Source organism: Mustelus asterias, chromosome 2 (assembly GCF_964213995.1).
Source record: "Mustelus asterias chromosome 2, sMusAst1.hap1.1, whole genome shotgun sequence".
NCBI classification, from domain to species: domain Eukaryota; kingdom Metazoa; phylum Chordata; class Chondrichthyes; order Carcharhiniformes; family Triakidae; genus Mustelus; species Mustelus asterias.
Window position 1 is genome coordinate 40293895 of NC_135802.1, and position 23537 is coordinate 40317431.

At 43.6% G+C, this 23537-nt stretch overlaps 1 protein-coding gene across 1 annotated transcript in view; it reads right to left on the minus strand.

The window, feature by feature from the left end:
- The window catches only part of LOC144480637 (patched domain-containing protein 3-like), a 34870-nt gene extending 13047 nt beyond the window's left edge, over window positions 1-21823 (minus strand). The window contains exons 1-4 of the mRNA XM_078200234.1: window positions 21074-21823; window positions 13098-13219; window positions 12852-12997; window positions 9536-11333 (exon numbers count right to left, since the gene is read on the minus strand). Coding sequence (XP_078056360.1) covers window positions 9536-11333; window positions 12852-12997; window positions 13098-13219; window positions 21074-21790 — 2783 coding nt within the window. The 5' untranslated portion in view covers window positions 21791-21823. The remainder of the gene's footprint in view (window positions 1-9535; window positions 11334-12851; window positions 12998-13097; window positions 13220-21073) is intronic.
- Window positions 21824-23537: the final 1714 nt, after the last annotated feature.

A 23537-nucleotide genomic window follows, 5' to 3' on the forward strand; every position in this document is an offset into this window, starting at 1 on the left:
GGTTTCTTAACTGACTAGGTTTTAAGCTTTGCAGTGCTTTTATATTTGGCAAACCTTGAACCTTGATGGCTCATGAAATTCCGACGGCAGTACATAATTTTAACTAGTTCAGAATACTAAACTATCTGACGTTCGCAAATCGCGATATTCTGCGATTAATACTGTATTTCACTGACTTGATATACTTTAAACTGATTCATAGACCTCAGTCTTTTTGTTCCTGCTTTTCTACCTTTCCACAAAATAACTTATTTTCTTCTCTTAACTCCTCAACTAACTCTTATAATTTCTACTTCAAGACAAAGGAAAGAGCACATGCTTCCTTCCAAGGTTTAAATCCTTTCTTAACATTAAAACAAACAACAACAAAGCATCCACGCAACCACTTTGTTTAAACACACACACACACACATGGAAGCTTCCAAAAGTCATTCCACAGTACATCCTTTTTCATTCAAACTTATCATTTCAGACTGGGATGAGTGTAAAACATTCAAAGAGAATACAGAACATTGATTAAGACAATCGCTTTTATTCTTCTTTCTTCCAAACTGTAATTAACTCAAAACAGAAGTAAATTCAAGAAATCCTATCACTTTAATCTTTAACAGTTTTAACACTCTCCCAGCCCCCTGAGGCTAAACCAAGGTGCAAAGCACTGCACCCACTGCCTGCAGCAGACATTCCACAGGAACAAAGAGCTCCCTGCTCTCAATCTAATTACAACAACAACCACCTACATTCGACAAGCTACCAGATCTCACAAACACACTGAAATACAAAAACTAAGATCTCTCCTATCCATCTGCTGGTATGCCACTAGCCCATTCTACCAATTCATCGTAATCTTGGGACATAATCACTCCCATCTTTAGGATGACCTGGTGAGAACTAGAGAGTCCATCCTTAAAAGCCTGAACAAAAGCCCTGTCTCTCCTATCCACGTTGTCCCGTCCTGAACATTCCCTATATACCTGGAATAATCTCTCTCCAAATTCCGATGCATTTTCCCCCCGTCCTTGTTTAGTGTTTGTGATCCTGCTCCAATTAGTGGGGGAGTTCCCTAAGACCCGTTGGATTTCGGTCTTGAATAATGTAAAGGGTGCCTGCTGGTCATCTATCTCAGCCGTTGTAGGAATGGCATGTGTCCACCTTCCTCCATTATAGTCCTGAGCTGCTTGGGTCGCTGGCCCTCCTGCCACCAACCTCCATTTATCCGCTGGACAGGCTGCCCTGACCAGCGGGTGTATGTCCCTTAAATGTAGCTGGTGTCCTACCCAGAGCGAATCTAATTCGCCCCAAAATTCCAGGTTTGCGCTTCTGGGTTTTAACTTCCCCAGGGATGCCATAATCTGCTGCCTTTCCCCTGGCGTAAAAGGCTTATAGGTTGCCTTTGGTTGTGCTAACGTCCCTCCTCTCGTGACTGGCGCTAGATTATAATTTTCTATGTTTTCTTCTGATGCTGGAGTGGCTGTATGTTTCTGCACTGACTCGTAGGAGCGCCGAGGGTCCGTTTCCTCTGATCTCTGCGTTATCTCCGCAGTGTGGCTTCTGTGTTCTAATTCCCTCACTCTCTCCTGTAATACTTTAATTTGCTCTGTCTCTTTGTGTCTCTCCTCCATAGAGGCATTTACTTCCTCAATTAGTCCAGCTAACTGGGTCACTAATATTACTCCCATTACTTTTGTTTTGTCCCGTTTAACTCCGTCTACCCACTTTCTTTGATCTTCTAAAGTTTGTGATGCGTTCCACCCGTTCCGTTTCATCTTTGCAACAATCGCTTCTCTGGCTAACAGATACTTCAAAATGAGAGCTACTGCAGTTTCTCCCTTAACAACGTGGTCTGCCATTTTTCTGTCTAGCAGTCCTGCAACCCCCGTATGCTGGCTCCAACAGTAAAAGTGCCTCAACTCTCTCCCTTATCTCCTGTCACTGATACTGCCCCAGCACCGTCTGTATTGCTGTAGGGCCTCGTAGTGGGGTTCCAGTGGGTCTCTTTCCCCTGGGCTCCCCCAACTATTCCTGACACCTCACGCTTGGTCTATTTTGTGTTGTCTTATTGGGATGTGTGCTGGTTGTTTAGTGGGTTTGTCGGCCCCTGTTCCCAGCCCCTCTAAGTACAACGCCTCCCGCTCGGCCACCACCCCCACTAGCAGGGTTGATCCGTTACCCCAAAACCGGGTATCCTGCTATGGGCTGTGGTGTTCCCTCCAGACGAACAAGGTTATCAAACTCCGCCCGGGTCCCTAATGGATCCTCCGTCGTCGTGTCTCTTGGTCAGGATGGATCGGGTCCCCTTTTCCTCAACACTTACACATATGTATTCTGTTATCAAAGCCCCTGTTATAGTTAGTAACTGTATCGACTCTGAGGTTGTTCGTCCCTTCAGAGCCAGTGTTGTTACCCGATTTACACTGTCCGTGCCTTGCACCCTGAGTGCCTGTGCCTCTTAGCGCCCGCTTCAAAACCCAACCTTAGCGTGGGAGATTTCTCCTCTTAACGTCCAGTTTAGGGTAGGGCACCTTGAGTCAAGCACTCCCTTGTCCTATTGCCTTGGCACAGACAGCGGTTTCATTTACAATCCTGGGTTAGTTACACCAATTAGTTCTGCATGCGGTACTTATCTTTATATTAGTCTTAATTCCTGTTATCAAATAGCCCAAAACCTGTTATCTTTACCTCTGGTCCTTTACTCCTATTAAAGTTAAAAGTTACTTACCTTCTTCCACGCGGTCGTTCTGACCTGTACCTCTTTAGTGCGGACTTCTGTTTCAATTTAAAAACTTAGGCAAGATTATACAGTTCTACAAGACAACAATACTTAAAACAGACAAACCCTAACCCTTAAAGGTACCTCACTTTGAACGGAGACCTGTACTCGCCTTTGACTGCTCTGGATTTGTATCAGATTCGTTTAAATTTGATCCCGACTTTCAAACTGTGGCCATCAGTCAGAAGTCAGATATCAAATCCTGCCGTGACTACGCCATTTTGTTGTAGGGAAATATCCCTTTACCAGTGCAGAATTGATGCACCTCAATGAGCACCCGGAAACAAGGCTTTAGAACTGAAGGCTTTAATACATTAACAATGAAACTACTAACACAAATTCACCCGTTCAGACTGAAGGGGTCCTGCCGGAGCAGGGGGTCTTATACCCTGCCACCGGAGGCGGGACCCCACTGGAGTGTGCCATGATAACCCTTAGGACAGGTAAACACCCTAACCCAACAACATAGTACAACCCCCATAACAACAACCCCAGTGGTGAACCAACGATGGTTCACCACATTCACCCCTCCTTTAGGAACCAAAGGTGGCGGGGTGGATGAAAACAGACAATGACAAAAAAAAATAACAGGATTCACAAGTCCAGACGGTCTGGAGGACCACACCGACGCTGCGATCTTCTCAACACCGGTTGCGAAACCGGAGCAGGTGCTTGCGGTGGCTCTCTCAAAGCAACATCTGGCTGTCCCCTCAAAGACTCCCGGGCCGGCCGGCCCTGATGAGGCGATGGTGTAGGGGATCCTGGAACGTTTGGTGGTGGTGGTGGTGGTGATGATGGTGGCGCCGATCTCCGAGTCTCAGGCAAGCTGTACATGGGAGTAAAAGTGTTATGCACTGGTCCCGGTGCTGACCGCGCCACGTCTGGGGAAGTAATGAGGAGTAGTGGATCTGTGACTGGGGGAATAGGAGCGACAGGAGTTGCTACGTCCCCTGCGGGCGCCAGGTCTCTAATGGAGACAGTGTCCTCTCGCCCGTCAGGATATGCCACATAGGCATACTGAGGGTTGGCGTGGAGGAGTTGGACCGGTTCGACCAAGGGGTCGGACTTGCGAGCCCTCACATGGCGCCGCAGAAGGACGGGTCCTGGGTACGTCAACCAGGCTGGCAATGAGGTCCCCGAGGACGACTTCCGAGGGAATGAGAACATCCTCTCGTGGGGAGTAGCATTGGTTGCCGTACACAGGAGGGAGCGGATAGAATGGAGCGCAGTTGGAAGGACCTCCTGCCACCGGGAGACTGGAAGGCCCTTGGATTTCAGTGCCAGTAGGACAGCCTTCCAGACTGTAGCATTCTCCCTTTCCACCTGTCCGTTACCCCTAGGGTTGTAGCTCGTGGTTCTACTAGAGGCAATCCCGAATGAGAGCAGGAATTGCCTCAAGTCGTTGCTCATGAACGACGAGCCCCTGTCGCTATGAATATAGCAGGGGTACCCGAACAGGGTAAAAAGCTCACTGAATGCCTTGATGACGGTGGCAGTCGACGTGTCCGCACAGGGGAAAACAAACGGAAACCGGGAAAATTCGTCTATTATGTTAAGAAAATAGACATTCCGATCCGTTGAGGGAAGGGGGCCCTTAAAATCTACACTCAGCCTCTCAAAAGGGCGAGTGGCCTTGACCAAATGTGCCCGGTCTGGTCGATAAAAGTGTGGTTTGCATTCTGCGCAAATCCGACAACTTCTAGTAACTGACCTGACCTCCTCCACCGAGTAGGGTAGGTTGCGGGCTTTTATGAAGTGGTAGAGTCTGGTGACTCCAGGATGACACAGATCATTGTGGAGAGCCTTCAAGCGGTCCTCCTGCATGATGGCGCATGTTCCGCGCGAGAGGGCATCCGAGGGCTCATTGAGCTATGTATTAAAGCCTTCAGTTCTAAAGCCTTGTTTCCGGGTGCTCATTGAGGTGCATCAATTTAATACATTAACAATGAAACTACTAACACAAATTCACCCGTTCAGACTGAAGGGGTCCTGCCGGAGCAGGGGGTCTTATACCCTGCCACCGGAGGCGGGACCCCACTGGAGTGTGCCATGATAACCCTTAGGACAGGTAAACACCCTAACCCAACAACATAGTACAACCCCCATAACAACAACCCCAGTGGTGAACCAACGATGGTTCACCACAAGAATAGAAGTTGAGTCGCAAATCAAGGTTCAAAGCGTGTCTTTATTGTACAATTACTGGGATCCCAGGGAGACCCCCGTAGCCAGCTCAGAAACAGTGGCTTGGCCACGTTGATCTCAATCCTTTCACATCAGCTCTGGATCTTTATAGGGATCCAAATTCGAGCGGGAACATTTAATTATGCATTTTTACAGTATGTATAAAGTGGTCTGTCAGTTTAAAAAGTCCCTAGGAAGTTTCATCGATTAGCATTTGTATGGTGTGTGTTCGTGTTAATGGGATTACTTGGTCCTGCCCCGGTGTCTAAATGCGTTTCCCATTATCTTCTCTATGTGTCCTCTTATCTGAATTGATCTTATTGTTTCGTGTCTGTGTTTCCTGCTTGTGAGATTGAGTGTTAATGTCATCCTGTCCTGTTGGATGTCTGGAGTATTTTATTCTAATCTTTTATTCTTATATCTTAGTTTATCAGATTTTTATGTCTGCCTTGGCCGAATTGGTAATATTTCAGTGATAGCTTGGTTTTGATAACCCACCCTATGTCTCGTTTCATAGGGATCTTGATCGTCCTTGGCCAGTTTAAAATGCAGCTGCGCGCTGTTGCTAGGCAGATTAGGGATCTTCCGTAGTCTTTGAAATTCGCGAGTCTCTCAGCTGTGCAGGGGGGGACCCGATCGAATATCCATCCGGGGGTGCCCCTCTGCATTGTTGGCCCGTTATGCGTGGTGCCAATTAGTCCAATAAGTAAATATGTTTGATGATACAAAATATGGTTTTCTGGAAAATTTCCTCCTTCAAAAGTATTATAATTATTAACAGATTATAATGAATAAATGATCTTGCGGAGATTATGAATAAGAGCAATGTCTTCTCCGACAAAAATTAAGTAAATAATTTGAAATAATCAACAAACTGTTTTTCTGAAACTGCATCAGTTTTACACAAGATTAAAAGATGTGTAAATAAGGAGAAATTTTCCACTTTCACTCCCCCCGCAAGAGGTCCAAGCTGCTGAAAGTCAAGCAGATCCCAGACAAATCTCTGATCCATGCTACTGGCTGCTGAGTCTCTATTCAAAGTATAGAGGAGGAAAATTATCCCTTATTACTACCAATAGCTTTTGAAATTCTCAAACTCATGGATCAAGATTGATATCTATATATCGTTTGCTTTGACATCCTAAAACACAAGAAATAATTGTTTCCACGTTAAACATTTGTTTATCTAATTTGTTAATCAATAGTTTCATCATCCACCTTAAGATGCTGACAAGCAACATTAATGTTTTCATCTGAAATTCTGATCTCTGTTATTTTAGTTATGTCATTAGTTGGGCAGCACGGTGGCACAGTGGTTAGCACTACTGCCTCACAGAGCCGGGGACGCGGGTTCAATTCTGGCCTCGGGCGACTGTCTGTATGGAGTTTGCACATTCTCCCCATGTCTGCGTGGGTTTCCTCCGGATGCTCCGGTTTCCTCCCACACTCCAAAGATATGTGGGTTAGGTTGATTGGTCATGTTAAATTGACCTTAATGTCAGGTGGATTAGCAGGGTAAATATGTGGGGTTATGGGTAAAGGACCTAGGTGGGATTGTGGTTGGTGCAGACTTGATGGGCTGAATGGCCTCCTTCTGCACTGTAGGGATTCTATGATTAAATTATTATTTTGCAAGGGATCCACAGCTGTGTGGCAGATATGTCTATAGGGAAAAAAACTATTTTTATTTTTTTCATGCTATAGCAGATTCTCAGCACAGCCACTGAATTGCTTTTCAACTTGTCATTGTTGTTTTAGACAAGTAATCATGCGTGGATATAATAGAGGCAACTTGATGTCCCAAATTACCTTCACTCCTACTGGACTTTTTAATGTTCTTACTTTACCAGTAAATTCACCTGATCAACAATTTTTAAAAAGGTAGAAAGAAAGAGGAAACTGTAAAGGAGAAAGAAAGAACGTGAGTGAGGAAATAGAGACTAACAGAACAAAGAAGCAAATGTATATTTTACTTGGGACAATCCAAAGGTCTATCAATAAACCATTACAGATTAAATGTTAACATCTCTGCTAAAATTGTAGAGAGGATCACATGGAGAACACAGACAAGCCCTTACTATAATTTCAGGACAATTGCTTTATGATTTAAACACTTTGAACATACAACAAACCTGTTCCCAGAGACTGGACTGGATTTTACAGCCCCCATATTTTTTTATTCATGCAGAGGACATAAGCGTTGCTGGCTGGCCAGCATTTATTGCCCAACCCTAGTTGCCCTTGGAGGGCAGTTGAGAGTCAACCACATTGCTGTGGCTCTGGAGTCACATGTAGGCCAGACCAGGTAAGGATGGCAGATTTCCTTCCCTAAAGGATATTAGTGAACCAGATGGGTTTTTCCAACAATTGACAATAGTTTAATGGCCATCAGTAGACTCTTAATTCCAGATATTTTTAGTTGAATTCAAATTCCACCATCTGCCGTGGCGGGATTTGAACCCGGGTCCCCAGAACATTAGCTGAGTTTCTGGTCTAGTGAGAATACCACTAGTTCATCACCTCCCCACTGATTTGTTCCTTGTTGGGGGGGACTTTTCAAATACAGCATGTGGCCTTGCTGCGGACTTCCCAACCGGTCTCTCGTGGTCTGGGACCATTTCTAACGTGCTAGATAGAAGTTGTCTTTCATAAAATCATTACTACTCTCTTTACCTTTTGTTCCATAACATTTTTGTTATTTAATCTCTCCACCCTCTAACCTATCCCTGACTTCCCCTTTTTTCCCTTATTCTCCTCGACCCTCCCGCTTATCTCAACAGCATAAAATCCATCACATTTCTGCCTCGTTGCTGTTCCAAAGAATCAGATTCGACACAAAATGGGTTACCTCTGTTTCTCTCTCCTCACAGATGCTGCCCTCAGCACTTTCTGTTGGACCCATTGGTCCTAATTGAAGCTGCCTCATCATTCTTCTGTTGCTACTTTATCTGCAGCATTAGGAGACTCAGGCCAGCTTTGGTATCTTTCACTGGGCAAGCTGGTGTTGGACAATGGGGAACCCGTGGGAGTTTCCTTTGGGAGTCCCCATTGCCCATTGGAGGCACCGCCACAAGGTCATTACCGCTTCTGGCCTCTCAAAACCAGCCGCCACTTTCCTCACCCAACTCACTGGGTTGTGGGGGCGGGGGGGGGGGGGGGGGGGGGGCGGTGCCCTCCAATTCAGGGTTTATCTTCATGCCAGCTTCAACAGCCTTTTCTTTTCAAATCTGGCTATAGTTCCAACAGTGACTACCACTCAAATCTGGCACTGCTGGGACTACAAAACTGCCGATTCAGATGAAATCAGATTGGTCTGATGCAGGGCTTTTTTCCTAAGTTTGTGTTGGAAATCTTGCCCTGAACTGATTAATGCTACTCCAACTGTAAAATGGCTGGGTGGCAACCTGCTGTTTCGTAGGCATGTTCCTCAGCGTCTTTTCAGTCAAGGGCTGGGTAAATGGCATTCCCTAAAATCCAAATCCAATAAAGCAACATACACAACAAACGTGGGATGACCCTGTCCAGTCAAGTCTGACTATCTCCCTCCCTCCTCCCTAATGACCACTTTATCCCAGAAAAGTGTGAAATCTCTCTATAAATATGTACCAATAGTTATCAATCAACCTACTTTTATATCCTATATTAACAGGGTCCATTGTTTGGAATTTCTCATCGCAATTTCATCAAAATGGTCTAGCTGTTAATTGTTATCCCGTTTGACTTCATAATTTATTTATATATAATGACAAGCTTTTTCAATTAAAACGGGATAATTCATGGAAGGCACTGCAACCTGTTTCATTTCATTTAGCAGAGTAAACAAATAAAATAGATATTTATCACCTAGACAGCTGGGCAATCTGGAATAGAAATAGAAAGTGCTGAAAAACCATATCAGATCTGGTAGCATCTGTGAGGAGAAAGAAACAGAGCTAAGCCATTTTGTGTCAAATGTGACTCTTCTTTGGAACAGGAGAGAGACAGAAATGTGATGGATTTTGTGCTGTTGAGATAAGCAGGAGGGTCAAGGAGAATAAAGGGAAAAAAGGGACGTCAGGGATAGGTTAGAGGGCAGAGAGATTAAATAACAAAAATGTTATGGAACAAAAGACAAAGAGAGTAGTAATGATTTTATGAAAGACAACAAAGCATTGGTGAAGATTAAGTGTTAATAGCAGAATAATGTACAGCTCTGTCTGAAAGCAACAAAATAGATACAGACTGGTACATGGCAATAAAAGCAAATCAATATGGAGGACAGAGTTCATTGACTGAAATTGTTGAACTCAATATTTAGCCTAGAATGCTGTGTCTAATTGAGGAGGAGGCACAGTTGCTCAAACTTGCATTGGGATTCACTTGAAAATTGCAGCAAAGCAAAGAGGAAAATGTAAGCATGAGAGCAAGATGGTGAAATGGCAAGCAACCAGAAGGTTGCAGTTATGGACAAAGGACAAAGAAAAGATTTTCCACAAAACATCATGCAGACTGTGTTTGGTCTTTCAAGTATAGAGGAAACCATGTGCTGAGCAGTGAATACAGTATACTCGTGAAAGAAGTACAAATAAAGTGCTGTTTCACCTGGAAGGCATGTTTGGGGCATTGAGTTGTGAGGGGAGCGGAGGTAAAACACTAGGTGCTACATCTCGTGCAATTGCATGGGAAGGTACCACGGGAAAGGAGTAAGGTATTTGGCAAGGTGAAGACAAGAAACCGGGACAATCTGGGTCATCCTCATGTAACATTCCACCAATTACACCTGGGTGGCTGGTAACGTTTCCACTGAATGCTCCATTGACATAGCTTTGTTTTCCAGGAGATTTTGTTGCCATGTTCGATTTTACACTGTTTGATTTTCTGCAGGTTGCACAAAATGTCAGAAAGACAGGCAGAAATATGAGACCGTGAACTGCACCAAAAGCTATGACGAGAAACATGATTTTAAAAAATGTCCTGAATATGTAACTTGTTGCAGCGGCCAACACTACCACACCCAGGATGGTTGAAAGAGCCCCCTGGGTAATAGGATACCCGAGATTGTACAAAGCATCAATGCTTCGCTCATTGGCACATTCTTTCTCACTTGAAACAAATGCGTATGAAACATGAGCTGAGAAATCCACAGAAAATCCAATACAGATGACCAGGTTAATCATCGATATAGAATCTAAATTGACATCCCAGAAAGTCATAAAACCAGCCACACCCACTAAAACTGACGCAGTCGCAAATGTTACCCACAGAGAGCAGATTGGACTAGGTATGAGCAATAAAGCAATAATCAGCATTACAACAGCAGCCACAACTACATTCTGTATTGTGTTGGACACTATAACAAGATATTGATCAAAATAGATGAATGCAGGATGATACACTTGCAAAGGGATTTTACAATCCTGTGCCAGCTTTCTTAATTCAATCAGCATGTTTTTCTCAGCAATTGAATTATTGACATTAATGGTCTGAATGAAAAAACGTGAAGCTGTAATGCTTTGGTCACCTTTTGAAAATGCAATGTCTTGTTTAAATAAAGGAAAAATTTGAAATAATTTAGATAAATTGCCTAGGAATGTTTTTTTCTCCTTTATATCTATCTGCATCAGTTGGGATGTTTTAATGTATATTTGAAGCCAGGACTCAGACAGGTTACGATCTACATATGAATTGTTTTCCAGTCTTTCCAGACAGATTTCAATGTCTTCCTGAACGGCGGAATTCCAATATTCCACAGATTTATTGACAGAAACCATGACTCGTGGTCCATACTTGGAGAAAAAATCACTTTGATCATCATAGAATTTAATGATGTACGAATCATCAGAGGCCAAATTTCTGAGATCAATTCCCTCTTTGATGTTTAAACACCCATAAATACTGCCAGCCAAATATCCAGCATACAGGAGCATCACTATTGCCTTGGTCCATTTGTTTGTAAGGAATGGACCATAATATTTCTTAAAGAAGGAATAAGCTGGATGTTCTGATTCTACCCCTGATTTCTGATCATAAGCCCCACCAACACAACACATTGCATAGCATTTAGACTCATCTTCTTTCTGATGTTTAACCTGTCTGAATGTCAGCCAATGTCTGTTACTGGCTTCTCTTCGTCCGTTCAATGCAAGAACAGCCCCAAAAAACGTAATGTTGTACAGGAAGCAGAACAGAACAGTTGTACCTGTGTAAACACAAAATGACTGCACAGATCGAAAAGGTGTTAAAATGCCAATATAAAAAGCTAAAACATCAGTCAGAGTGGTGATTGTAATGGAAACAGCTGCTTCCTTGTAAGTGTCTGCCAGGCGATCTTCGACTTTATCTTTAACTTTTGTCTGTTGCCAGCTGGCGAGCATGATGAACATATCATCTACACCAATACCTAGAAATGTGAGATATGATGAATTAGTACACCGGTTATTATCAATTAATGTCCACAAATGGAAGAGAATAAAATTTACATTCTCAGCTGAATAATGTATGATATGGAATCAATACTTGCTGCAAAACATTATATTTTATTTTGAAAGTAATATTTCATAGATGCAGAAGAAATTTGAAGCCAAAATGCTGCAACTAAACATGAACACCATGCCAATATCTGTACTCTTTCAATATTTTCAACCAGTTAACGGAAGTATCCTGCAACATTACCATTGATATACAGACAAAATGCTGCATTATAATTATAGGCTGCACAATTTAGGAATTACAAACAGCTAAAGCGAGTAAATCATTGCTCCACTTTGATGACTGTCTGCAAGCCTGCCTGTTAACGATAAGTGAATATGGACCAATCACAGGTTTCATTTCAAACTTGTGCTTCAAAAACAACATGGTGTTTTGGGGGGTTGAAGGTCCAGAGAAACTTAAATCAGGAGGTGCAAAGCCATGGAAGTATATGAACAGTAAAGGATGGGCAATAAATGCTGGCATAATCAGTAACGCCCACATCCCATGAAACTCCTATTAAAAAAAAAATGAAAATGTTAAAATCAATGTATTGGAAAACTAGGAGACAATGTAGGTCAGACCAGGTGACTCAGAAAAGACTTTCCAGATACAGATACACAAGTAAGTTGGGGTGAAGGTGAAGGATACAAGCACGTGATCAGAGATAGCCTTATTTATGATTGAGATGGGGGATAGATAGGTCGTATGAGGTGGCAAAGCTGGTCCTGAGTAGATTTAGATTTAGAACACTACAGCGCAGTACAGGCCCTTCGGCCCTCGATGTTGCGCCGACCAGTGGAACCAATCTAAAGCCCCTCTAATCTACACTATTCCAATATCATCCATATGTTTATCCAATAACCATTTGAATGCTCTTAATGTTGACGAGTCCACTACTGCTGCAGGCAGGGCACACCCTTACTACTCTCTGAGTAAAGAACCTACCTCTAACATCTGTCCTATATCTCTCACCCCTCAATTTAAAGCTATGTCCCCTCGTGCAAGCCAACACCATCCGAGGAAAAAGGCTCTCACTATCCACCCTATCTAATCCTCTATGAGGATGAGAAGCAATTTTTGTGGAGGGAGAGGTTGTGGAAGGACTAGTGGGCAAAGTGACAGGAGATGGTTATAGAAATCACCAAGAATGGGGGGAGGAGTGAAAATATTTCAATGAGAAATTTGGGATTGGATAGTAGAGAAAGAGATTTTAAAAGAGAGGTGAAAGAGATGTAATTAGGTAAGGTGTACAAAAGAGAACATGTCAGAGCGAATGAATCTTGGATTGTTACTGCACAGAAGGAGTCCGTTAGGCCCATTGTATCTGCACCGGCTCTCTGAATGACAGGTAGGGATCAGACTAATGTGCTATCCAAGCAGACAAATTTAAAAGGACAATCATTTGACGTTCAATCATACTTTCATTGGGAAAATAAGTATTACTGACCCAGAATCAGAAAAGGTGCATTTGCTGTATTGATGGCAAATTTCATTCCGCAGAACAGCAACAGTCCAAACCCTGACAGGACGGCTAATCCAGCTGATACGACACCCAGAGCAGCAACCCAGACCTTATTTCTCACACAGTCAAACCTGCAAATAAATTGATAACCTGCTATAACACAACAGAATTTTCTGTATGAGGTTTTCAATGAAAACGTGTTACAAATAAATCTGAAAATATAGTTTTTACCTCATACAAGATGTGATGGAAAAGAATATTGAAAGAAAATATGTGATCGAGAACAAGGGAATAATTTTTTTAGCATTCCCTTCAAATTCTTCTTGTCTTGATAGTGACGTGAAATGAGATACCTGTAATTCAGGAAGAAAGGTGAACGGATTATCAAAGGCACTAAAATGTTATTGTCAGACAACCACATCCTGCGTATTAGAATTTCCCATTTGTTTATTCATACCTATTACAAATTCAATTTCTTACTAAATCTCTAGGCTCTGACGTAGGTCCTGCCTGCCACAGGAATCATAACGGACTATGAAAATTTGATGGACCATTTAAAGGTCGATTGACCGCAGGCGGGAATTTCCGGTGTTGGGATGTGTGCAGCCGAAACATCCCACCCATGATCTGCACATTGACAAAGTTTAATTCTTATTTTCAGACAATTTTTTGAGCAACAATAAGACCATAAGACCATAAAAAATAGGAACAGAGGGCCATTCGGCCCTTGGGTTTGCTCCACCATTCAATAGATCATGGCCGATCTGGCATTCATCACATCCTCTTTCCTGCCCTTTCCCCTTTACCCTCAATTCCTTTACTTATTAAAAATCTATCTATCTCAGCCTTAAATATACACAAGGACTCTGCCTCCAAAGCACTCTGTGGCAAGGGTTCCAAAGACCCACAGTCCTCTGAGAAAATAATTTCTTCCTCACCTCAGTATTAAATTGGTGCCCCTTTACATGTCCTCTGGTCTTTGACTCTCCCACGAGGGTAGACATCCTCTCAGTGTTTACCCTGTCAAGCCCCTTAAAAATCCTATATGTTTCAATGAGATCACCTCTCATTCTTCCAAATTCCAATGAGTAGAGTGCTAGCCTGTTTAACCTTTCCTCATAAGACAATCCCTCCACACCGGAGATCAGCCTAGTGAACCTTTACTGAACTGCCTCCAATGAAATAATATCTTTCCTTAAATGAGAGGACCAAAACTACTCATGGTACTCCAGAGGTAGTCTTAGCAGAATCTTGTACAGTTGCAGCAAGACTTCCCTACTCTCATACTCAAACCTCCTTGAAATAAGGGCCAATATTTTGTTAGCCTTCCTGATTACCTGCTGCTAGCTTTCTGTGTTTCATGCACAAGTACCCCCAAATCCCTTTGTATTGCAGCTTTCTGCAGTTTTTCTCCATTCCAAAATGAACAACTTCACATTTTCCCACATTATACTTCATTTGCCAACTATTTCCCCACTTAATTAGCCTAGCAATATCTCTTTGTAAACTGTTTGTACCCCTCTCACAACTTGCTTTTCACCCTATTTTTGTGTTGTCTGCAAATTTGGTTACAGTACATTTGCTTCTTTCCTCCAAGTCATTAATATATATTGTAAACAGTTGTGGTCCCAGCACTGATCCCTGTGGAACCCCATTAGTTACAGGTCGCCAACCTGAAGAAGAACCCCTTAGCCCCTTAGTTTCTTGCACATTAGCCAATTCTCTATCCATGCCAACACCGTGGGCCCATATCTTATGACTTAACCTTTTGTGAGGTACCTTGTTGAACGCCTTCTGGAAGTTCAAATACAATGCATCTACTGGTTCCCCTCCATCCACTCTGGCTGAGGTTTCCTCAAAAAACTCTAATAAAATCAGACATGATTTCCTTTTCATGAAGCCATGCTGACTCTGCTTGATTAGATTATGATTTTCCAGATGTGCTGCTTTTACTTCCTTTATAATTGATTCCAGCATTTTTCCAACAATAGATGTTAGGCTAATCGGTTTATAGAATTATAGAATTAATTCTATAAACCGATTAGCTAGCTGATTCATTTTCTAAGGGGCCAATGTTGACCTTGACCTCTCTCTTCCTTTTTATAGATTTAAACAATAGATGTTAGGCTAATCGGTTTATAATTACCAGCTTTTTGCCTCCCTCCCTTTTTGAATAGGGGGCATCACATTGGCAGTTTTACAATCCTCCGGTACTTCTCCAGAATCCAAGGATGTTTGGAAAATTGCAACCAATGTATCCACTATCTCTATAGCTACTCTTTTTAGGATCCGAAGTTGCTGGGGACTTATTTGCCTTTAGCCCCATTAGTTTGTCTAATACTACTTCTCTAGTGATGGTGATGGTACTTAACCCTCCCCCATATTCTTTAGTATTAAGGGATGTTCGAAGTATCTTCCACCGTAAAGACTGATGCAAAATATCTGTTTAACTCCTCTGCCATTTCCTTGTTCCCCTTAACTATCTCCCCAGATTCATTTTCTAAGGGGCCAATGTTGACCTTGACCTCTCTCTTCCTTTTTATAGATTTAAAGAAGCTCTTCTGGTCAGTTTTTATATTCCTCACTAGTTTGCCCCCAAGGATTCTCACTCTCAAATTAAATATTAATAATTGATTGACAGATCCTAAAACATTACTGACTTTTACTTTCTTTAAAAAATTACATGAATTCATAATTGATATAGAACATAGAACAGTACAGCACAGAACAGGCCCTTCGGCCCATGATGTTGTGCCGAGCTTTATCTGAAACCAAGATCAAGCTATCCCACTCCCGATCATTCTGGTGAGCTCCATGTGCCATGTGCCATATAAGGTGCACATTCCTGCATGCTGCAGCATTAATAGAAATTCATTAAAAAATATTTAGCAACTTATGCATTAAAAGGACAGCAAAGAAATCATTCTCTAGTCTGGGGGCCCACTATTTCAGAGCAATGCTGTAATCTTTAATTTACATTTACAAATAGGAATGTGATCAACACTTTAAAAAATTGACTCCCTCATATTCTTCAGTCTTTATGTTCATATAATGAAAGCTGGAAGATAGAACTGTCCTTTCAAACTGCTTAAACAGTAAAACCATTGAGACGCAGAGCCAAATCATGTAAGTCATAATTCAGCAACAACTGGAAAGAATTTGACATCACGCCATCAAAGTTTAAAGCATATTGCACTTCCTAGGAATGCAAAAAAGACGGGAGAGTTTTGTTTTCTTTCATAAGATGTAGATGCCACTGCCTAGGCCAACGCTTGCTGCCCATCAATAATTGTCTTTGAGAAGATGGTGGTGAGCTGCAGCCTATGTGGTGTGGGTACATCCACACCACATAGGCTGCAGGGAGTGAGCTCAGGATATTGACCCAGTGACAGTGAAGGAACAGTGAAATAGTTGCAAGTCATAATGGTGAGTGGCTTGGAGGGGAACTTGGAGATGTTCCCATGCATCTGCTGTCAGGTGGTTAAGGCTTTGTGTGTGCTGGTGAAGGAGCTCTGTCAGGTTGCCAGAGTGCATCCTTCAGATGGTACAATCTTCTATTACTGTACATTGATTTTGGAGAGAATGCGTGTTTAGGCTGATGGATAGGGCTCTGATCAAGCGAGCTGCTTTTCCTGGATGGTGTCAAGCTTCTTTAGCGTTGTTGGAACTGCACTCATTCAGGCAAGTAGACAGTGATCCATCACACTCCAGACTGATGTATTGTAGATGGTGGGCAGGCTTTGGGGAGTCAGGAGGTGAGTTACTCAACACAGAATTCCCAGCCTCTGTCTGGTCTACAAAGAACAAAGAACAAAGAACAATACAGCACAGGAACAGGCCCTTCGGCCCTCCAAGCCCGCGCCGCTCCCCGGTCCAGGATTGAATCCTGAATCCAGGATCCCCGCCCAATTTTCCAGCCTATCTACATACCAATATCCTATCCACCGAGCTGTCCCTCACAGCTACGATGCTTTGTTCATTACAACATATTAACTCACCCCCACCCCCCCATTCCAGACCATGTGATCTCCAGGGAGAGGTGAAAACCCAGAGTGAAAAACCCCAGGGCCAATATGGGGAAAAGAAATCTGGGAAATTCCTCTCCGACCCCCTGAGGCGATCGAAACGAGTCCAGGAGATCACAATGGCCCTGATCGGAAAATGCTTCCCAACCCTAGTCATTTCCACTTCCACGAACACCATCTGAATTCCCTGCCCCCGAGACAGGTTCCCAACTATCCGCAGTCTCGCTCTGTACTGGCACCAGCAAGATGATCATAGAATGAAGCCTTGAAACGAGAAACAAGGAACAATTAGCCCGCGCCGCTCCCTGGTCCAAACTAGACCACTCTTTTGTATCCCTCCATTCCCACTCCGTTCATATAGCTGTCTAGATAAGTCTTAAACGTTCCCAGTGTGTCCGCCTCCACCACCTTGCCCGGCAACACATTCCAGGCCCCCACGACCCTCTGTGTGAAATATGTCCTTCTGATATCTGTGTTAAACCTCCCTCCCTTCACCTTGAACCTATGACCCCTCGTGAACGTCACCACCGACCCGGGGAAAAGCTTCCCACCGTTCACCCTATCTATGCCTTTCATAATTTTATACACCTCTATTAAGTCTCCCCTCATCCTCCGTCTTTCCAAGGAGAACAACCCCAGTTTCCCCAATCTCTCCTCATAACCAAGCCCCTCCATACCAGGCAACATCCTGGTAAACCTCCTCTGTACTCTCTCCAAAGCCTCCACGTCCTTCTGGTAGTGTGGCGAGTAGCCACAGTGTTTATATGGCTGGCCCAGTTCAGTTTCTGGACTATGTAACTCCCAGGATATTGATACTTATCAGTTTCTGGCCTAATGAGGGGAAAGAAGAAGGCAGAGCTGTATCTGGTTCTGGGGAATGAGATGGGTCAAGTGGATCAAGTGTCATTTAGGGGCAGTTATCATAGTGCTATAAGCTTTAGGTTGGCTATGGGAAAAGACAAGGAGAAATCCAGAGAAAAAATAATTAATAAGTGGGGACCGGGTTTGCAGAATAGATTCAGCCAGGTAAATATGTGATATCAAGAAAGGGCCAAAGGCACGGGATCCTGCAAAAGCTATGAGTCCAGACAACATTCCAGCTATCCAGCAATACGTACTGAAGACATTTCCTCCCGTATTAGGTGCATCATGGCCAAGCTGTCCTGTTGATTTAGGGCTCCAGGGGGTTACAGGAATGAAGAGGGGGAGGCCACAGTGAGATTTGAAAACAAGGGTGGGAATATTAAAAGTCAGCCATTGCCAGACCAGGAGCCAATGGAGGTCAAATATAACCCTAAGGTTGTGCTTTAGCCTCTGACAATTGCCACAGAAAAGGGAGGTCTCGGGAATGTAATTTGTGGCAGAGACCAGAGACAATTGGGTAAGCAGTGTGGCAGAGGAGCCTAGAGAGATGGGGTGAGGTAGAGCTGGGGGCTGTCATGGTTGATGTGGAGCTGCCATCGTGCTTTTGAAGGATGCTACTGAGGAACAGCATGTAGATGAGAAAAGGAGGGGACCAAAGGTATATAGTATGGCAGCAGGAAGCAAAATATTGCATGTGATTCTCTGGCTTCGACTGAATAGCTAAGAATGGGATGAGGTGAAGACAGTCCCTCCAGCTGAATGACAGAGGAGATGTGTTAGAGGTTGCTGGTGTGGTCAACTCTGCGACAACTGGAGGCTAAGCTCAGAAAGAGGATGTGATAGGAGAGAAACTAGTGTTGCAAGTTTAGAGATAAAGGCAGGCACAATGTTTAGACCAGTGGACAAGGGGAAGTGGGGAAGTGACAGAGGCAGTTGAATAGATGTTCCCAGTTTAATGATTCAGAAGCCAACAACCTTCTTTCAGCAGGGAGGGAGAATGGACAAATGGTTTAAGAAGATGGTGAGCAATGGAAAAGAAAAGCTAGGGGTTAATTTTGCATCCCAAGATAATCCTGGAATAATGAACAGTTTTGACCGAGAAAAGAACCCTGTAGTGGATTATGTGATCCAGACAGATTTGGCGATGAATGGCTAAGCCAGTCATTCCCCCATCATAGAGTCATAGAGGTTTACAGCATGGAAACAGGCCCTTTGGCTCAACTTGTTCATGCTGCCCAGTTTTTACCATTAAGCTACTCCCAATTGCCCACGCTTGGCCCACATCCCTCGAAACCCATTTTACCCATGTAACTGTCTAAATGCTTTTTAAAAGAAAAAAATGTAGCTGCCTCTACTACTACCTCTGGCAGCTCATTCCAGACACACACCATCCTCTGTGTGAAAAAATTGCCCCTCTGGACCCTTTTGTATCTCTCCCCTCTCACCTTAAACCTATGCCCTCTAGTTTTAGACTACCCTACCTTTGGGAAAAGATGTTGACCATCTACCTTATCTATGCACCTCACTATTTTATAGATCTCTATAAGATCACCCCTAAGTCTCCTACACTCCAGGGAAAAAAGTCCCAGTCTATCCAGCATCTCCTTATAATTCAAACCATCAGGTGCTCGTAGCATCCTAGTAAATCTTTCCTGCACTCTTACTAGTTTAATAATATCCTTTCTATCATAGGGTGACCAGGACTGTACACAGTACTACAAATGTGGCCTTACTAACGTCTTGTGCAACTTCAACAAGATGTCCCAACAATTCTTATTCATAGTATCCCTTGAACATAAAGGAGAGAAGGTGTACCAGGTTGAAATTGAGTACTGGTCTGAGTGGATACAATCGTATCAAAATTGGAGATGAACCAACATTCACAGGTAGCTGATTAATCAGGGTTACTGGGCTGGGATGTCCAGGAGCTGAAACTGAAGTCATGAATTAATGTTGGGGATGCAAGGATGCAATCTGTGGAAGGCAGGAAAAGACCTGCGCTGAGATGAATATTAATGTAGCACAGTGGTTAGCACTGCTGCCTCATAGCAGCACGGTGGCACAGTGGTTAGCACTGCTGCTTCACAGCTCCAGGGACCTGGGTTCGAATCCCGGTTTGGGTTGCTGTCTGTGTGGAGTTTGCACATTCTCCCTGTGTCTGCGTGGGTTTCCTCCAGGTGCTCCGGTTTCCTCCCACAGTCCAAAGATGTGCGGGCTAGGTTGATTGGCCATTCTAAATTGCCCTTTAATGTCCCAGGATGCATAGGTTAGAGGGGTTAGTGGGTAAATATGTAGGGATATGTGGTTAGGGCCTGGGTGGGATTGCGTTTGGTGCAGACTCGATGGGCCGAATGGCCTCTTTGTGCACTGTAGGATTCTATAGCGCCAGGGACGCGGGTTAAATTCCAGTCTTGGGTCACTGTCTGTGAGGAGTCTGCACATTCTCCCCGTGTCTGTGTGGGTTTCCTCCGGGTGCCCTGGTTTCCTCCCACAGTTCAAAGATGCATGAGTTAGGTGGATTGGCCATGCTAAGAAATTGCCCCTTAGTGTCAGGGAGACGAGCTAGGGTAAATGCCTGGGCTTTTGGGAAGAGGGTCTGGGTAGGATTGTGGTCAGTGCAGACTCGATGGGCTGAATGGCCTATGATTCACACAATAGTTCTAAAAGCTGACCTGTTGTGTTTGTAGAGATATCTTCAGTGATCAATCAAAGAACTGCTGATTAGGCCACCCAAGGCCTCCTATCAATCGATGGAAGATATAGCTGAAAATAGGCTCCATTTTAATATGTTCATCCTTGTTTTCAAATCCCACCATGGTCTCTCACTTCCCTGTCTCTGTAACTTCCTTCAGCCCTGTCACCCCCTTAAACATCTGTGCTCTTCTCGTTCTCGCTCCTTGAGCATCCTGATTTTACTTGCTCCACCACTGTTGGTTCTGCCTTCAGCTGTCTAGACTCAAAGCTACGAAATTCTCTCCCTAAACCTCGCTGCCTCGCTGCCTATCAAAAGGCTCCTCAAAATCTACATCTTGGATTGAGTTTCTTGCAATCTGTTCTAATTTCATATTGCTCAGTGTCATATTTTGTTTCATAATTCCTCTGGGACAGTTGATTGCATGAAAGATTGAATAAATTCAAGTGATTTTGTTGTATATAACATAGAATTTGCTATGAAACGAAACAAGTAAAAAGATTCCCTGATCATTGCCACAGTCCAAGATAGATGGCAAACATCTTCCGCTACATTTACTACATTACTGGCTAATTTCAAATCAAGGAATAGATTTTCAGAAATATAAGCACATATTAAAAACTCACCATAATACTCTTCAGATTCTTCAATTCACTTGGAAAAACTTGAAGGAATTTCTTCAGCCACGACGAACTGCGCTCTTTGATTTCAGCATTATCTTCTTGTAAATAATAATCAAGTCTAATCGCCTTTGCTTTTGTTATAAATGTTTGATCTAGCTTTACACCTCCGACAGCTAATCCAATAAAAGTTCGATTCATCATAGGATAAGAAATTTTAGTTTTTGTGACAAAACTCTCATTTATAAAAGTTAAAATTCTATTTGAAAAGCAAAAGTTGTTTGTCTTTACACAAAGTGAAGAATAGTTGTCCGGGACTTTTTGGGGATCAGCAGTGCTAATCTGCTTAACTTTTTCATCCAGTGATACAATCTCTGCAAACGCTATATTCGTAAGGATGTTGTCACCTTTCGACACAGCAATGAAAGAAGCAAATGTCCCCTCTGTGTAAAGCCTCTGTGCAGAGAATTCAGATCCAGTGGTTGGAAAGTGATTTTTAATAAACTCTCTCTCAGATTTTGCTGGTCCATTAATGGGTGTAAATTGCTCTTCTATGTCATTGGCTTCATTTGCCGGTAAGAAATAAAAACCGCATCCCAGACCTGCAGAAAGTATCAGAGGAATTGTGAAGAAAAACCAAACGTGTTTACCCACAAAGTGTCCAAGTTTATGAAAAGCCCGGCTGAGTTGTTTCTCAATGCAATTCGTCTGACACTGAGTCATAGTGAGAGACAGGCTGGTAAAACCAAGCTCGATTCCAAAGCCTTCACCTCTGAGAGGTTCAGTTTTTAAGTGTAGGAAAAGGGCATTCTAGGGCGTGGGGATGTTTGCAGGTTCATTGAGCTGCTGAAATGAAATCACCCAATGACAACTTTCAGTGGCTGCTTCTGTGTACAATTGCTGTGCAGTAACCAAACCCGAACTGCCATCTGCCTGTTGCTTTGGAAACTGTTACCATCCTGTTGAAGTTTCAGTAATCCACCTTTCTGTTCAGCCAACATTCAATAATGTAGCTTGATAATTAAACCATTCTGGAACAGTTATGCTATGAGTATTAGTGCGAGACATCAGGGGTGATTTGGAAATCCCGGCAGGCGAACAAAAGATTCAGGAATTACACTGTGCTCGGCTAAGGCAGCAGTAAAACATTGGGCTCAATGTTCGGGTCCTGCCAGGATGGAGATCAAAAATACTATTTCTTGCGCTGGCCAGTTTCAAGTGGCGGGACAGGGCGACCAACAGATCTTGACAGTTCAATACAAAGCCAAATTAAGATGGTTAAGGAGCTCAGTCAGGCAGCCGAAGAGGCATGTTGTGTTTTTTCCGAAAGCTTATGGTATTTGCTACCAAATAAACCTGTTGGACTTTAACCTGGTGTTGTGAGACTTCTAACTTTTTCCTAGAGCACAGGGCTGCATGTGCTGTCTAGGGAAGGCTAGCTAAGTGTCGGCTGGTGCCACAGCTCATGCGGGTAGTGGGAGAGTGGGCAGTAAATGTTGGCACAGGGTAGAGTATTGTCACGCTCCTGGCATGATGTTTTCAAGGCTGTCAAAAATAAAATCTAGAATTAAATGCATAAAGATGACCATGAATCCATTGTTGATTGTTATAAAAACTTCTCAGTTATGTAAAACCACCATGAAACCTACAAGAAGGAAAAAAACCGGCATCGACTTCGGCACTGGAAACAACAATGGCAAACCCAGCCCTCTCGACCCTATCTTTCCTGATATCTGGGGAAAATTGGGAGAGCTGTTTCACAGACTAGTCAAGCAACAGCCTGACATAATCATACTCTTGGAATCATATCATACAGACAATGTCCAAGACACCGCCATCGCCATTTCTAGGTATGTCCTGTCCCATCGGCAGGGCAGACACAGCAAAGTTACAGCAGCCCAATGGTATACAGTCATAGAACAAAGAACAAAGAACAATACAGCACAGGAACAGGCCCTTCAGCCCTCCAAGCCCGTGCCGCTCCCTGGTCCAAACTAGACCATTCTTTTGTATCCCTCCATTCCCACTCCGTTCATATGGCTGTCTAGATAAGTCTTAAACGTTTCCAGTGTGTCCGCCTCCACCTCCTTGCCTGGCAGCGCATTCCAGGCCCCCACCACCCTCTGTGTAAAATATGTCCTTCTGATATGTCCCCCATGCAAGACTTCTTGAGAAAGTGAGAGGGCATAGGATCCAAGGGGCTGTTGCCTTGTGGATCCAGAACTGGCTTGCCTGCAGAAGGCAGAGAGTGGCTGTGGAGGGGTCTTTCTCTGCATGGAGGTCAGTGACCAGTGGAGTGCCCCAGGGATCTGTTCTGGGACCCTTGCTGTTTGTCATTTTCATAAATGACCTGGATGAGGAAGTGGAGGGATGGGTTGGTAAGTTTGCTGACGACACCAAGGTAGGTGGTGTTGTGGATAGTTTGGAGGGATGTCAGAAGTTGCAGCGAGACATAGGTAGAATGCAAGAC